We start from the raw sequence: 17,513 nt of genomic DNA, 5'->3' as shown, positions 1-17,513 counted from the left end.
GCTTCACTCTAAAGTAACGTTAATAACCGTATGCATGAACATGCTTTCTGCCCAAGTCCTATTTTCCACCGGCTGTGAGGTAAGACCACATGTCCCAAGATTCTGAGCTCAAACCTGGCATCATCAAACTAAGCCTTTGCATTGAATTGGCGCCCTCTAGCGGATGGAAAAAAAATACATAGTGCAGCTTTAAACAATACATATAATCAGTGACAAACATATCTGTGTTAACTGGTCAAATTTGCACAAAACAGATAATGTAGATTCCAAGCGGCAACCTCCCCCAGTGTCTGTTGAAGCCAATATGGAAGTAACTTAAACTGCAATTCATCGACTGGCCACTAGGGACAGGCTCCAGAAGGGAGCAGAATCTCATTGAGCCCCATGTTAAAATTCCCAAATTTACAGCAAAAAAACTGTTAGTCATTGTGTCACCAACCCTCCACCCACTTCCTGCTTTTTTGCCCATTTTCTGTTATCCGGGCGTGACAAGTGATGCGCTGGCAAGATGTCTCTACTTTACGCTTCAGAACAGCTCATCAGAATCCTATTAATCCTGTCAAAATAAAAGAGTCAAAATAAGAGTCTCTAGTCACATAATAAGAGTCTCTAGTCACAGAGACTGTGTTAACGTTGGCAGAGAAGAACAATTATAATAATTTTTGACTCATATTTGACATATCTGAAGTTTGTAAACAAAAATCCACATGAGATTTTTGCATCTGATCTGATGACGCGTTTGCCCACAAAGACAGATATTTAATGTTTTATTATGAAGCAAAAGCGCCTGTATGGACTTGCTTGCAGCTTTTTTTTTTTTTTTTATTGAGGTGGGAATTTTATTAAGAAAAGAAATTGCATGCACACAGAAACATTCAGGAGCTGATTTTCAACCCTTTTTAAAATGTATTCATAAACGTAATCTTACAGCTTTATCTCACTTCAGAATTTTAAATCTAACGAGCAGTAAAATAAACAAAAATTATTATTAATAATTTGTATTAATTTGATTTATTTTCGTTATTTTCCTTTATATATCTGTTTAGTCAGATTTTGCGCTGCAAACATCCATGACAGCTGTTATCTTGTCCATGCTGAAAAAATAATCATAGCCACCCGATAATTTTAATAGCATGGCCATTCATAATCAGAGGGTCTACCATGTGCATAGTAAAGTGATCACAGACAATCATTTTGGGCAGGAATTAAAGTAAACTCAAATATCGGATGCCAGTCGTGTAACAGACGGGCCAAAAAATCAGGTATGGTCAAAAGTTCAGATCTGTGCATTAAGACTTGCAATGTAAACACAGCCACAGCCTCACTGTGACAAAGACATTTTGAAAAATGTTTCAGTATTATTCAATTTTAGTCAATGAAAATCAATGGGGTCCAAAAACAAAATCCCATTGTATGATAAATAAATAAATAAATAAATAAATAAATAAATAAATAAATAAATAAATAAATAAATAAATAAATAAATAAATAAATGTTGGTTTTTCAGTAGGATCCCCATACTACAATGTGGAGAAAGTCCTTTTCTTCTCCCCTCCCTGCATTGCAGAGGCAGTGTGACATGACAGTAAGTGTGTGACAGACAAGGGGGAATACTAACCCTGCAGCAACATCTACAGCATTTCTCTCTCTCTCTCTCTCTCTCTCTCTCTCTCTCTCTCTCTCTCTCTCTCTCTGACACACACACACACACACACACACACACACACACACACACACACACACACACACACACACACACACACACACACACACACACACACACACGTAAATACTCACATAACCCCATAAAGTATAAACAGACTCCAATCTATTATACTTCTGTCTCAGCATAAAAGCAACATCATTCTCATAGAAGAAACTCGATTAGTTTGTCCACACAAACAAATAAAGAGAAAAACACACATGGAGGCAGATGCACAGAAATGGCTAGTGATGCTACATCTCAACAAGTGTTTATTTTGATTTTTAAAACAGGTGCTGTTGCACTTTGCCAAAGTAGCTCATTTAAAAGTGTCCTTCCAGAACAGACTATAAAAGAGTATTACACAACTAGACAAAACTAACAATTAAATTATCTAACAAGCTAAAAGATAATGTTTTTAATAATGTCCGATAATGTTAACACTTGTTCAAAACAATCACTTTAACAAAATTTGACCATGTCAGTTCAACAAATGAAAAAAGTCAGCCAGCTGTTTATGATCATCTTAATTAGCGTGCCTTTTACCCCAAATACCATACTTTTACATATACTTTCATTATTGAAAAACTGTTGCTTTAATTACATTGAACAAAATTCAAAAACATTAAAGGTGCACTATGCAACATTTCCGTCTGCTAGAGGGCGCCTAAAAGGCGTAGTTTGATGATGCCAAGTTTGAGCGCAGCATCTTGGGACATCACGAAAGTGCTATTTTTCGTTTTTGTGTTTAGGGTGCCTAGGGTGCTTAGGGACAGGGTCATTTTCTTTAGATGGCATACAAATTTAGCTCAGCACTTTTCTTAACAACCGTTTTTGATGATGCATGTGAATATTTGGCTGATCCTTGACATGATCGTGGACAGCAACGCAAATTTGATTCTGCGCTAATTTGAACTAATATATGAGAATCTGTAAAAATGATTGTCTATTTTAGTTTTAGTTTTCTAGGCCAGTGTTATATATATATATATATTTTACATATCTTACAATATGGGATATATTTACAATATCACAAATGTTTCCAACTATTTGTAAATTGTAAGAAAATTGCTATTTTAACCAAGGAGCCAGGATGTCAGAGCATAGTGTCTGAGGGAGTCGCCTGCCAATTGTATCATATCTGCGTTAACCTCAGTTTTCGGTTTTATTTGGCAGAAATGCTTTACACTTAGCAGTGTGAACAAGTGTCACAGCAGCCACCCAGCGAACGCACAGAGTAACGTCATAACATAATTTTAAACACACTTAAATGTATCTAATATTATAAACAGAGCTGCATTACCTCATACTCATGACTGGAAAAGCTGAAATGGCACCGGCGACTGTGTCCCGTCATAATAAAAGTCCCGCTGCTCGCAAGCTGTGTGTTGCTCAACAATTCCAGCGGCCGTGCTTAGCTTCACAACACTCAGTCCTGCTCTGCTTCATACTACACTAACTTTAATAATCACATTCATGAACATGAGTCCTATCCTGATTCTTTTCTACTGGCAGTGAGATGAAGACCACATGTCCCAAGATTCTGAGCTCAATCTTGGAATCATCAAACTACGGCTTTGTTTTGAATAGGCGCCCACTAACGGATGGAAAAATTATATAGTGTAGCTTTAAGGGCGTGGCCATTTTGAGCGACAGGTAGATTGCTGTGTGTCTGCTGTCTGTTAGTCATCACGTCAACTGAGCTCCAGCCGCCCCGCCTCTTAGCCCATTGTCAGTTATCCGGGAGTGACGCACGGTTATGTGTTGCCAAGATGGCAACAGCCGACTTTACTACTTAAAAAACTCTATTCAGAAATATATGGGTAACGCTACGGAAACTACGTCTGTATTTCTTTACAGTCTATGTCGGGAACAAACAAACACACTTGCAGAACTCCGTTGCTAAAAAGGTTATCTTTACCTCACAACCAAAAACACACCTATTTAGGTGACTGTTGATTTTGTGGTCTAAAAACAAAATGATAGTGCTGCCAATGGCTTCTGTAACCCAAATGAAGTTCTCGCTCTGGTTGGCAGGGGCGTAGCACCAAATTTTGGGCCCTGGGTACAAACCATCTTGCTAGGCCCCCGTACCATGTATGTGTATGTATAGAAAACTGACTTCTAAGGCCCCCCCCCTGCCTCGGGCCCTGGTTACTCAGTACCCTTTATCCCCCCAGTCCCACGCCCCTGCTGGTTGGTGTGTGCCCACACTCATCCAGGAGAAGTGACCATAACAAGCAATTCCGCAATTTATAAAGTCATTCAGGGCTATACTCGGAAAAAAAACGTTCAGAAACTTGTTAAAATCCTGAAGCAGTGTATTTGGCAGAGAAATAATGTTAACGATGGCAAAACGTGCACTCAGATCTAATTTATTATTTTGGTGTAGATTAATGATATTTCTGTATCATAATATAAGTATTATTTATTTATTTATCAATATCGCCTAATTTTGCATGGTAATTTTTCCCATTTATACAGTTAGATTAACTTTGCTGTCATCTAACACTCACTTAAAGTTAAAACATAAAAAAAATTATCTTTATCAATTTTCACGAGGTAAATTATACATTTAAAATGATTGATTTTTAATTTTATCAGACAAAAAAAATTTTAATATCAAAAATGTATCGGTTAACTGCTTTGCTTTCTGTGTACCCTTAAAGCAAATATCACTGATACTTATAATCTTCAATGGGGCAGCTCATAGAGTTAAGATCAAAAAGCCATTGTGAGGTGAGAGAGATTGAGATGAAATGGCTATGAATCGGCTTCTTGCAGGATCCCTGCTGCCCAACCCACAGAGAAGATGACACAGCTGCTCACCTCTCCTAAAACTACCACCACAGGGCAGTCTCTCCATGAGGCCTCAGAATGACCTTTTGCTTTGAAAGCAGTGTGGCCAGACAGGTGAACTGACCTCCCGGTCCTCACACACACACACACAACCTTGATAGACACAGTATGCACCATGGCAACCAGAGAATCAAATGAGGACTAAAGGCTTTAAGGCTGGTTCACACAGCCCCAATAAACACCAACCCACTTAATATAATTTGGTGGTCAGTAAAAAAAAAAAAAAAAAATCAGTATTGCGAGTATAGTATACATATAGTACTTTTCACAATACCCATTGTTTCAAAGCAGCTTTATAAAATATGCATGTTTTCATTACAATTTAGAGAAATGTGTTATCAAATATGACTATGTCAAAGTAATGTCCATATTACAGAAATGTACAGTTGTAAGATAATACAAATCATGCAGTTAACATCATGTATTAATTTAAAGAAGAAAACATGAGCTCAATAAAGTAATTATTGCAAATTGTGAACAATGATTACAATGTATAGAAAATTTGGCAGTGGTGCAAAAATATTTGGCAGCGGGTGTTTTTGTGCACTTTCATCAAACAACCCTGGTTTCCATCGGTTTCCATCAAAATATTAAGCAGCACAACTGTTTTCAGCATTGTTAATAATAATTATTATTTTTAATTGAGCACCAAATTAGCATATTAGAGTGATTTCTGAAGGATCCTGTGACACCGAAGACTGGCGTAATGCTGCATGGAAAGTCAGCTATAACATCACAGGAATAAATTACAATTTTAAATATATTAAAATTAAAAACTGTTGTTTTAAAACATAATCATATTTTATAATATTACTGTTGTACTATATTTTTGGTCAAAAAAATACAGCCTTGGACCGCATAAAAGATCTCTTTCAAAAACATAAAAAATCTTACCAACCACAAACTTTTTTAAACACACTTTGATAGTGTGATATCTGATCTAATATTAAAGAGTACATGCAATATGTAATTTAAAATTTTATTTTAAAAAAATGTTCACACTACAAGACGCTAAAAATGGATAATGGTGAAAACACTGATAAATGTTCCATAATAATATATATAATAAAATAAATACAACAATATAAATGTATAATATAATATAATATAATATAATATAATATAATATAATATAATATAATATAATATAATATAATATAATATAATATAATATACAGTGCCTTGCGAAAGTATCCGGCCCCCTTGAACTTTGAGACCTTTTGCCACATTTCAGGCTTCAAACATAATGATATGAAACTGTAATTTTTTGTGAAGAATCAAAAAGAATCAAGTGGGACACAATCATGAAGTGGAACGAAATTAATTGGATATTTCAAACTTTTTTTTAACAAATCAAAATTCGCCCCCCTTAAGTTAATACTTTATAGCGACACCTTTTGCTGCGGTTACAGCTGTAAGCCGCTTGGGTTATGTCTCTATCAGTTTTGCACATCCAGAGACTGAAATTTTTGCCCATTCCTCCTTGCAGAACAGCTCGAGCTCAGTGAGGTTGGATAGAGAGCGTTTGTGAACAGCAGTTTTCAGTTCTTTCCACAGATTCTCGATTGGATTCAGGTCTGGACTTTGACTTGGCCATTCTAACACCTCAATATGTTTATTTTTGAACCATTGCATTGTAGATTTTGCTTTATGTTTTGGATCATTGTCTTGTTGGAAGACAAATCTCCGTCCCAGTCTCAGGTCTTTTGCAGACTCCATCTGGTTTTCTTCCAGAATGGTCCTGTATTTGGCTCCATCCATCTTCCCATCAATTTTAACCATCTTCCCTGTCCCTGCTGAAGAAAAGAAGACCCAAACCATGATGCTGCCGCCACCATGTTTGACAGTGGGGATAGTGTGTTCAGGGTGATGAGCTGTGTTGCTTTTATGCCAAACAAAACGTTTTGCATTGTTGCCAAAAAGTTCAATTTTGGTTTCATCTGACCAGAGCACCTTCTTCCACATGTTTGGTGTGTCTCCCAGGTGGCTTGTGGCAAACTTTAAACGACACTTTTTATGGATATCTTTAAGAAATGGCTTTCTTCTTGCCACTCTACCAGAAAGGCGGGATTTGTGCAGTACACGGCTGATTGTTGTCCTATGGATAGAGTCTCCCACCTCAGCTGTAGATCTCTGCAGTTCATCCAGAGTGATCATGGGCCTCTTGGCTGCATCTCTGATCAGTCTTCTCCTTGTATGAGCTGAAAGTTTAGAGGGACGGCCAGGTCTTGGTAGATTTGCAGTGGTCTGATACTCCATCCATTTCAATATTATCGCTTGCACAGTGCTCCTTGGGATGGATAAAGCTTGGGAAATCTTTTTGTATCCAAATCCGGCTTTAAACTTCTCCACAACAGTATCTCGGACCTGCCTGGTGTGTTCCTTGTTCTTCATGATGCTCTCTGCGCTTTAAACGGACCTCTGAGACTATCACAGTGCAGGTGCATTTATACGGAGACTTGATTAAACACAGGTGGATTCTATTTATCATCATTAGTCATTTAGGTCAACATTGGCTCATTCAGAGATCCTCACTGAACTTCAGGGGAGAGTTTGCTGCACTAAAAGTAAAGGGGCCGAAGTTTGAAATATTTTCATTAAATTGTGTTCCACTTCATGAGTGTGTCCCACTTCTTGTTGATTCTTCACAAAAAATTACAGTTTCATATCATTATGTTTGAAGCCTTAAATGTGGCAAAAGGTCTCAAAGTTCAAGGGGGCCGAATACTTTCGCAAGGCACTGTAATATAATATAATATAATATAATATAATATAATATAATATAATATAATATAATATAATATAATATAATATAATATAATTAATATAATATAATATAATATAATATAATATAATATAATATAATATAATATAATTTATATAATATAATATAATATAATATAATTTATATTATATAATATACCAGAGTGCAGAGAATGGACCAAAAACGTCTCCACTTTTACCTTCACTTTTAAAGCGCAAGGAGAATGACATAGCCATTGACAATCCTGTGCCATGCCTTTATGTAACGCTTTACTTTAGCCTAATTAAATCTGCTCCTGAGCTCCCATCATCCTTTGTGGTGCGTAGACATTTCACACATCAGGAGGAGAAAGCTTTTGGAAGTGTGATCATTTGGGGGCTGCACAGCAGCTCTTGAACACACAGTGCTTTTGAACTGGATTACCATGAGGACAAATACACTGTTAGAGAGTTCTCACTACACATAAAAACAAAGTAAAAGCTGCACAAATTCTGTCACTTCCATACACACAAACACACATCCTTGAATGAGAATATTTTCTGGCAGTATAACTATTTAAACTTGTATGCAGATCCTCTAAAGAATGGGTGTCTTTGAGGGTATGTTTCACCTTTCAAACTAAAAACAGCTTTAAATGAATAAATTTCACACTGTGAGTGCGGTGAATGATAACATTACTTGAAGGACGACACAAGAACGTGAAAATTAAGAGAGGGAGAAAGACAGAGAGAGAGGATTTGTGGACTGAATGAGCATTGATGGAAAAAGTAGCATGTTCATCAGCATTATAACCACTAAGAGTTATAATGTTTTCAAACAAACACTAAACAGATCACAATGTTTCTCTACTAGAATTTCAGAAGAGACCTCAATAATTGTTCAAACTATGCACAGATACAAACTATGCAATTAAATTTGTAATAATTTCATACTAAAATAATACAATACAAACTTGAACACTAAATTCCATAATTTTTTTTGAACACTAAATGATCTGAAAAATTAAATCTTAACAGCAAAATCTTACTGTATGTCAACACTTATGTTACATACTGTAAACTAACAACAAAAAGTTTGTGGTCAGTAAGATTTTGTAGTTTTTTCGTGCTTAAAGGGTTAGTTCACCCAGTAATTAATGAAATAATTTAAATAACCCTTTAAGAAACATTTCTTCTTAATTTTTTTTTTTAGAAAACTATGAATATTTAGAACATTTAGCAATATTTATACATACAGCTATATTTTGTAACATTGTATGTCTTTACTGTCACTTTTGGTAAATATAATGCATTCTTGCTGAATTCAAGTAACCCATATAATAGTTTGTTTGTTTGTTTGGTTTGGTTGTAAAAGATCCCATACTTTTGAATGGTAGTACACACCAATCAGGCATAACAATGACAGGTGAAGTGAATAACCCTGATTATCTGTTCATCACGGCACCTGTGGGTGGGATATATTAGGCAGTAAGTAAACATTTTGTCCTCAAAGTTGATGTATCAGAAGCAGGAAAAATGGGCAAGCGAAAGGATTTGTGGGAGTTTGATAAGGGCCAAATTGTGATTGCTAGGCGACTGGGTCAGAGCATCTCCAAAACTGCAGCTCTTGTGCGGTGTTCCCTGTCTGCAGTGGTCAGTATCTATCAAAAGTGGATCAAGGAAGGAACAATGGTGATCCGGAGACCGGGTCATGAGCGGCTAAGGCTCATTGATGCACGTGGGGAGTGAAGTCCAAATTGCAAGAAGTTAATGCTGGTTCTGATAGAAATGTGTCAGAATACACCGTGCATCGCAGTTTGTTGAGTACTGGGCTGAACAGCCGTGGACCAGTTAGGGTGCCCATGCTGACGCCTGTCCACCACTGAAAGTGCCAACAGTGGGCACATGAGCATCAGAACTGGACCACTGCTGCACTCTAAAAAATGCTGGGTTAAAAACAACCCAAGTTGGGTTGAAAATGCACCAACCCAACAATTGGGTTGTTTTAACCCAATGGTTGAGTTGTTCTTACCCAGCAATTGGGTTGTCTTAAGCAACATTTAACCCAACCACTGGGTTAAAACAACTCAACCATTGGGTTAAAACAACCCAACCACTGGGTTAAAACAACTCAACCATTGGGTTAAAACAACTCAACCATTGGGTTAAAACAACCCAATTGTTGGGTTGGTGCATTTTCAACCCAACTTGGGTTGTTTTTAACCCAGCATTTTTTAGAGTGTGGGAAACCTTGGGTCCTGCTATCCATGTGGATGTTACTTTGACACGTACACCTACTTAAGCATTGCAGACCATGTACACCCTTTCATGGAAATGGTATTCCCTGGTGATTGTGGCCTTTTTCAGCAGGATAATGCGCCCTGCCACAAAGAAAAAACGGTTCAGGAATGGTTTGAGGCGCACAATAACGTGTTTGAGGTGTGACTTGACCTCCAAATTCCCCAGATCCGATCTATGCAGGTCCCAACATGCAACTTACAGGACTTAAAGGATCTGATGCTAACATCTTGGTGACCTTCAGATGTCTAGTGGATACCATGCCTCAACTGGTCAGGGCTGTAGCAAAAGGGGGACCAACACAATATCATAATATCATAATGTTAGACCTGATCAGTCTATGTATATTTTTTGAGTACATTTAAAAAAAAATACATAAATTTCAAACTTATAAAACTAATTGGGTAAGAACTGTGAAACAAGACTGATGTTTACTTTACATTTTAAAGAGAGAGAGAGAGAGAGAGAGAGAGAGAGAGAGAGAGAGAGAGAGAGAGAGAGAGAGAGAGAGAGAGAGAGAGAGAGCAACACAACCACATAAAAATCTGTCAACTAAAGCCTTAAAAAATGTCAAAGGAGGTTAGAGTCCCTCTGAAGGAGCAACAATAAATATCTAATCCCACATGATAGCAACACAGACATGAAGAGCCATTCAGTGAAATAGAGTAAACATGAGATTGAGGATTTGCAGGAAATCATACATTCTAATCCCACCAGCAGCTAAATTCACCACAAAGCATTCATCCAGAGACCTTCCATTAAAACAATGTGTTTGTTTGTGTGTGTGTGTGTGTGTGTGTGTGTGTGTGTGTGTGTGTGTGTGTGTGTGTGTGTGTGTGTGTGTGTGTGTAAGCGAGAGAGAAAGTGGTGAATATAGAGTGAGCAAGAGTGCAAGAGAGGTAAAGCATGAGTGAAAAATAAAGATGCTTTAGTGTGAGCGTGTTATTTGTTTTATAGGAAGTGAATGTGGCTTTTGGCTTGATCACAATTGATGGAGGAAAAACCTAATTGTGACCAACATTACATTGGCAAAATAGAGCTGCCTAATCAAATTCAGAAGCATGGCTCTACACTGCACTTAGCATGGAGTCTACTCTCTATATGCATAAGCTAGGTGAATAGATTCCAAGCTTTAGGAGAGAAATTATTTTATGGGGCTTTCAATGGTTTAGGAAAGCCCATTTATAAAAACAAAACACCCCTTTAAGATGCATCATTTTAAAAGGAACACTGATTGTTTGCTTCCAATATAAGGTTCAAATGTTTACTGCATACTTTGTATTGGTAAAATTTTAGATGTATGTTTGCAGCCAATCAAGAGAAGGAATTATGAAGGAAGACCCTCTCCGTTGGGACTAGCCCGGATGCCAGCCGAACTTAGCATCGCCCACAACATTTTTAGGTCAGGCAGTTCGGTCTGGCATGGTCCATAGAGGAGTAATTATCTCCGGACAGAAACTGTTCAGACCAATGAAACCATCAGGGCGGGCTTTAGATGATGACGAACAGATGAAAAACAGTAACCTAATCATTCATGTCATCAAAGACGCTTTGATTATATTTTTTCGAATCCTAAACGTAGAGCTTGTTTGTATATGCATTCACCATCACAATTTCTCTCAGAAATGATGATCATGTTGGGTAAGTACTCTGTGTATCATTAAATTATTTTATTTTTTTACAACACCGGCAAAGATCGCGTATTCCAGCCTGATTCCAGCGCGCGTGACAGGGTTGCCAAGTTTTTACAACAAAACCTGCCAACTACTAGCCCTAAACAATAGCTTCTACGGGGGGTTCTCCAGGAAAAAAATGGTGTTTGGGGGTAAAATGTGTGTTATTTTGGCAAGATTGCCTAAAATTCACACTCATGAGTCTATATATCACATAATAGTCGCTTCAACCCGCGAACATAGAAAACAACTGGCGGGAAAAAATTGCGGATTTGGCAACACAGTTCAGCTGAACTATGTTGACATTTGACAATGCGTCCCTTCGTTGCTCTGATTGGTTGTTGGTCTATCCAATGTCTTTCCTGGTTCAGTTGAAATACGCCCCATAATCACAGGCCAATGGAGCAATTTCAGACTCATATTCTAAATAGAATTGAGTATGACCACGTCAGGCTACATTGGGACAAGTGTTGAATGGAAAATCATATAAAACTGCAAACCAGGGTCCTGCAAACTCATGAATGAACTGAAATTTGAATGTAATGCATCTGCAAATGCAAGGAAAAACCTTTACTAATTCAACAAAGAACAAACTATAGTTCAACACGGGTATTGTGATTTTTTTAAAGTAATTAAATATGATTATGATTATTTTAAAATAGTTATACTGCACTGTATGTTTCTTGAAATAACCCATATGTTGTATAATATGTTTATGGGAAATTCATACTGGAAAATGAAATACATAAAAACAACACGTACAGTGGTTCAATTCAACACACTTCAATTCCTTTGAATTTCAATTAATTAGATTTAATTATTTGTATTATTATTTTTTTGTTATTCTAAATAACCTTACTTGAATTCATATTAAGTTAATGAATTTAAGGCACTCCAATAAATAAATAAATGGCAACAATTTAGGATTTTGGCTATTTATTAGTACTTAAAAAGCACATATTAATGCCTTATTCTGCAAGACCATATTCTACATCCCTTAATCCTGCCCAATACATACATTTAACAACTATCATACTAACTATTAATAAACAGTAATTAAGCGTTTACTGAGGCAAAAGTCATAGTTAATTAGGTTAATAGTGAGAACTGGACCCTAATTTAAAGTTTGTCCAAATAAATAAATAAATGTCCAATTTCCACCATCTCATCACTAATGACTATAATGTCAGGCCAGGCATTTATTTTCAAGAAACACTGAGTACATTTTAAGATGAACGATGTTAAATTCCAGACAATTCCCACAGAGTTGGGACTAATGTGATGACTCTGATTTCAGACTCACCCTGACAGCACACCCAGAACCAAGTTGAGCATGAAGAAAGAGCCAATGATGATGAGTGGGATGAAGTAGAGCCAGTTCCAGGTGTTCCCTGAAGCATCGTTGGCCTGCAATGAGACACAAGATATGAAAGTAGAAACTGAGAAGGAGCACAGGTACAGAGAGAATTAAACATCAGTGCGAGAACACATGGAAATCTCCACAGACTTCTCACTGCCTTGAAATCCTTCACTAACAACCTCTGTTATAATCTCTTTAACACATTTCAAGATAGCACATCCACAGCCACAATCCTTTTTATTGTTTGGATAATTGCTTTTTGGTGAGATCCCATGGTCTTTTTCAGGGGTAAAAAAGGACATAAAGAGCAATCTACTGGTCATCGCTCTGTGAAGAAACCCCTTCTAGACTAGTAAGTGACACTGACCGAGTTTTACTATGCAGAGTATACAACACTGGGCCACTCTCAGCGTTTATGAGGCATGCAAAGACAAGATTTCTCCTAGTGGTCATTTATTTGCAAATTGCTCTCACATAATGTCTTGTAATTGTTAGGGGATCAAGGAGAATGCTGATTCAGCACACGTACAGATCCTCAAACCCCCTCTACTCTCTTACACAGCTGTTTCTACGGCAACCAGTTCCGTAGTTGTGCCTACCTCTGTCCGTTTATCTCTCTTGTTTTAGCTTTAAAATGGCATTTTTGGCAAGGGCATTAAAGCAGTCAGAGCCAAATTTCACTGCTGCATATCCACTCCCCTGAGAATTACATTTATTTCAGTGCTGTAGGGAATTTGTCTGACTGACATTTTCTTAATCATAATTTATTTATTACTACTAAAGTCTATATCGGTTACTGTTTCATGCATCTGAATGAAAGATGACAGCACAATAGAATCTCTTAAGCAAAACATTTTTGTTTTAAAATGAACCGACTCTTCGTGCAGGGTAGGATATTGCCATCCTTGCGGTTTAAAAGGAATGGTAGGTGAACGCCATCTGAATCTCTTTCGAAGGCCACTAAAAAAGGTTTTATCTGATTCTGAGGGTGCATGGAACAATCTTGAATCGCGTACATTTCCACTAAAGCCTGAAAATTGTTGTGACATACTAAATGGATGTGTTTTCGGTTGGCGAAATTGACATTGTCTCAGTGGTTTTATGAGGTTTTATGTAGCCATTGATCCCTCGGGTGATATAGGGATCGGAGGAATGCTGAATACAGACTTCACCAGATTACCACAGTAATGTCAAGAGCATCTGCTAACCAGATATGAGAGACAGTATAATGGTTAAGCGGCCAATTATCTAGTGCTTCCAATCCAACTACCACATTTTATGAGGTGTGAATCTGCTCTTAAAATGACAAAAACACTAAAATCTTGGGATAGTTCACCCAAAAATGTTAATTCTGTCATCATTTCCTCACCCTTCATTTTGTTCATGACTTTTCTCTGCAGCACAGCAAAAAATACATATTTTGAAGAACCAAACAGTTTTAATTACCACTGACTTACATTGTATGGACAAAAAAAATTGTTCTTTATTAGGGTGAATTGAGGGTGTGAAGGACACTCATCTCAATGGCAAAAAGTGTCCCGCTCACCCTGAGTTCATCCTATATTGTATATTCATTTTGGGTTAACTATCCCTTTAACGGTTTGAAACATTTCAGTTTCGTTTGTACCAACCCTGGGTTTAAGGCATAACCCTGGATTTTAGGCACAACCCTGGGTTTAAGGCATAACTCTGGATTTTAGGCACAACCCTGGGTTTTAGGTGCCATGAAAGTGGATCAGCTTGTAGCTGTTTTCATCAGCATGGTAACTTGCGCTCCACGGCTAATCTGCTCTGGGGCAGGTTATGTTCTAAGTAAGAGATCTCAAACCGAAATTTGATCAGCTGTGAGCAAAGTGACATATAGCTTATGCAATAAAGTCACTCACTCAGTTTATCTTGCTGCAAATTAAAGGTCACTACATAGTAAAAGTTTTTAAATAACTAGATTTTTAATACAAAATTGTCTAGCTTTTAGCAATGAATATTGATTATAATTATTTGTTGTGTTTTATTATATAACAATATATATTATTTTTATCCCCCTACATATTTATTTTACCCCTAATCCATTACACAAGATATTTTAATTGAATAATTATAGGTAGATATAGCTTTATATATAAGCTTACATGTCAAAGTTTCTTTATACAAACACACACACACACACACACACACACACACACAAAATAATACAATGTACAAAATAATCTTAAATCTCTTAATCTTAAAAAAAGAAATTTGGCTCTGTAAATAATAAACGTAACAATATACTAATATATATATATATATATATATATATATATATATATATATATATATATATATATATATATATATATATATATATATATATACACACATTTATAAAATATATTTTAAAAAAATTATATATATATATATTTTTTTTTTCTTTTTAATTATCATTTTTAATGATATATATATATATATATATATATATATATATATATATATATATATATATATATATATATATATATATACACACATACACACCTAAAGGATTATTAGGAACACCTGTTCAATTTCTCATTAATGCAATTATATACTCAACCAATCACATGGCAGTTGCTTCAATGCATTTAGGGGTGTGGTCCAGGTCCAGACAATCTCCTGAACTCCAAACTGAATGTCAGAATGTGAAAGAAAGGTGATTTAAGAAATTTTGAGCGTGGCATGGTTGTTGGTGCCAGACGGGCCGGTCTGAGTATTTCATAATCTGCTCAGTTACTGGGATTTTCACGCACAACCATATCTAGGGTTTAAAAGAATGGTGTGAAAAGGGAAAAACATCCAGTATGCGGCACTCCTGTGGGCGAAATTGCCTTGTTGATGCTAGAGGTCAGAGGAGAATGGGCCGACTGATTCAAGCTGATAAAAGAGCAACTTTGACTGAAATAACCACTCGTTACAACCAAGGTATGCAGCAAAGCATTTGTGAAGCCACAACACGCACAACCTTGAGGCAGATGGGCAACAACAGCAGAAGACCCTACCGGGTACCACTCATCTCCACTACAAAAAAGAGGTTACAATTTGCACAAGCTCACCAAAATTGGACAGTTGAAGACTGGAAAAATGTTGCCTGGTCTGATGAGTCTCAATTTCTGTTGAGACATTCAGATGGTAGAGTCAGAATTTGGCATAAACAGAATGAGAACATGGATCCATCATGACTTGTTACCATTATTCAGGCTGGTGGTGGTGGTGTAATGGTGTGGGGATGTTTTCTTGGCACACTTTAGGCCCCTTTGTTTCAGTTGGGCATCGTTTAAATGCCGCTGCCTACCTGAGCATTGTCACCATGCCCATCCCTTTATGACCACCATGTACCCATCCTCTGATGGCTACTTCCAGCAGGATAATGCACCATGTCACAAAGCTCGAATCATTTCAAATTGGTTTCTTGAACATGACAATGAGTTCACTGTACTAAAATGGCCCCCACAGTCAACCCAATAGAGCATCTTTGGGATATGGTGGAACAGGAGCTCCGTGCCCTGGATGTGCATCCCACAAATCTCCATCAACTGCAAGATTCTATCCTATCGATATGGGCCAACATTTCTAAAGTGTTACCAATAAACCAAAACCACAAAAAAATATTTTTCTATGTTTGTCAAATGTGAGTATTTTTAAACAATATGTGTAAACTATGGATAATAATAGTGTGATAAATGTGGTAATCGAGTTCTCAGCAATGCACTGGGACATGAATAAATAAAGCTGTGTTACTATTTATTGTTTTGCTGCTTGCATTTATGCTGTTGTTGTTGTGATCTTCAACTATTTGTCATGTGGTAAGATCACAATACTGTTTTTTTACCATTCACTGTATGAATAATGAAACAAATCTGCAAATCTGCTTATAGCTAGTAGCTATAATGTGGCTCCTCTATCCTTTACACACTTATCATTTATCTTTAAATAAAACAAAAATCAACGAAAATGGCCTGAAATAAATTCAGACAGCATATAAACCTAGAGTATGTAGTCAAAAGGAAATTAGAGATTTGATCAGTAATGAGACACAGCAGAGTCTAAAGGAGAAAAAGGTGTAGCTATATTTAGTGTTATTCTGCAAAAATTAAGGGAAAATCCAATAATTTCGATAGGAATACAAGCAATCAGGAACTACCTTCAAATTTCTTAAAACCATGGCGCAATGTTTAACACGTGCATTATGTGTTGAATCGAGTCCAGTTGTTTGATAGACATTTAACGCAAACCAATCCCATGTAATGTTTATGGGTTTGAATATGTAAAGTCAATGTCCCTGCATAAACAGACCGGCACATGTCTATAAATGATTAATTCAAGAATGTTGTGCAAGTTTACTGCAACAATGGAACTTCACATACTTTTAAAATTCCAGTGTTTACCTGATCCTAGTGAGCGCTCATCATCACAGTTGTAAACACAATGGCGTTCTTTTCCACGAGGCAGTTTGGCGTCCCAGCATTTGTTTCCAGGCAGACCGTTAAACAACACAAACTTAATTAAGATGCCTTCTAAGATACCTCCATTTGAATGAGATAAAAACATAATTCACGCAAACAAAATAACAAAAATGTCATTAATTCACACTACTGTTTAAAGCTGAATTTTCAGCATCATTACTCTAGTGTCACGACATGATCCTGCAGAAATTATTCTAATATGCTGATCTGCTGCTCAAGAAACATTAACTATTATTATCAATGTTGAAAAAAGTTGTGCTGGTTAAAGGTCCACTGAAATCAAAATGGAAGTTTTTTAGCTTTTAGTATGACTGTGTTAGCCTTAAAGTTATGAATAAGCTGGTATGTTCCAAAACTATGACAAAATTTGCATTTAGGAGATATGAGCATTCAAAATTTAC

At 36.7% G+C, this 17,513-nt stretch overlaps 1 protein-coding gene across 6 annotated transcripts in view; it reads right to left on the bottom strand.

Moving 5' to 3' along the window:
* Positions 1-17,513, bottom strand: part of cacna1ba (calcium channel, voltage-dependent, N type, alpha 1B subunit, a) — a 139,068-nt gene that overhangs the window by 69,594 nt on the left and 51,961 nt on the right. For all 6 annotated transcript variants that reach the window (XM_067438879.1, XM_067438880.1, XM_067438881.1 and 3 more), the window contains exon 7: positions 12,578-12,681. In XM_067438879.1, coding sequence (XP_067294980.1) covers positions 12,578-12,681 — 104 coding nt within the window. The remainder of the gene's footprint in view (positions 1-12,577; positions 12,682-17,513) is intronic.

The sequence above is a fragment of the Pseudorasbora parva genome, chromosome 3 (genome assembly GCF_024679245.1).
Source record: "Pseudorasbora parva isolate DD20220531a chromosome 3, ASM2467924v1, whole genome shotgun sequence".
NCBI lineage: Eukaryota > Metazoa > Chordata > Actinopteri > Cypriniformes > Gobionidae > Pseudorasbora > Pseudorasbora parva.
The sequence above is the reverse complement of the archived record's forward strand: the minus strand, read 5'-3'. Positions and strand labels throughout refer to the sequence as shown.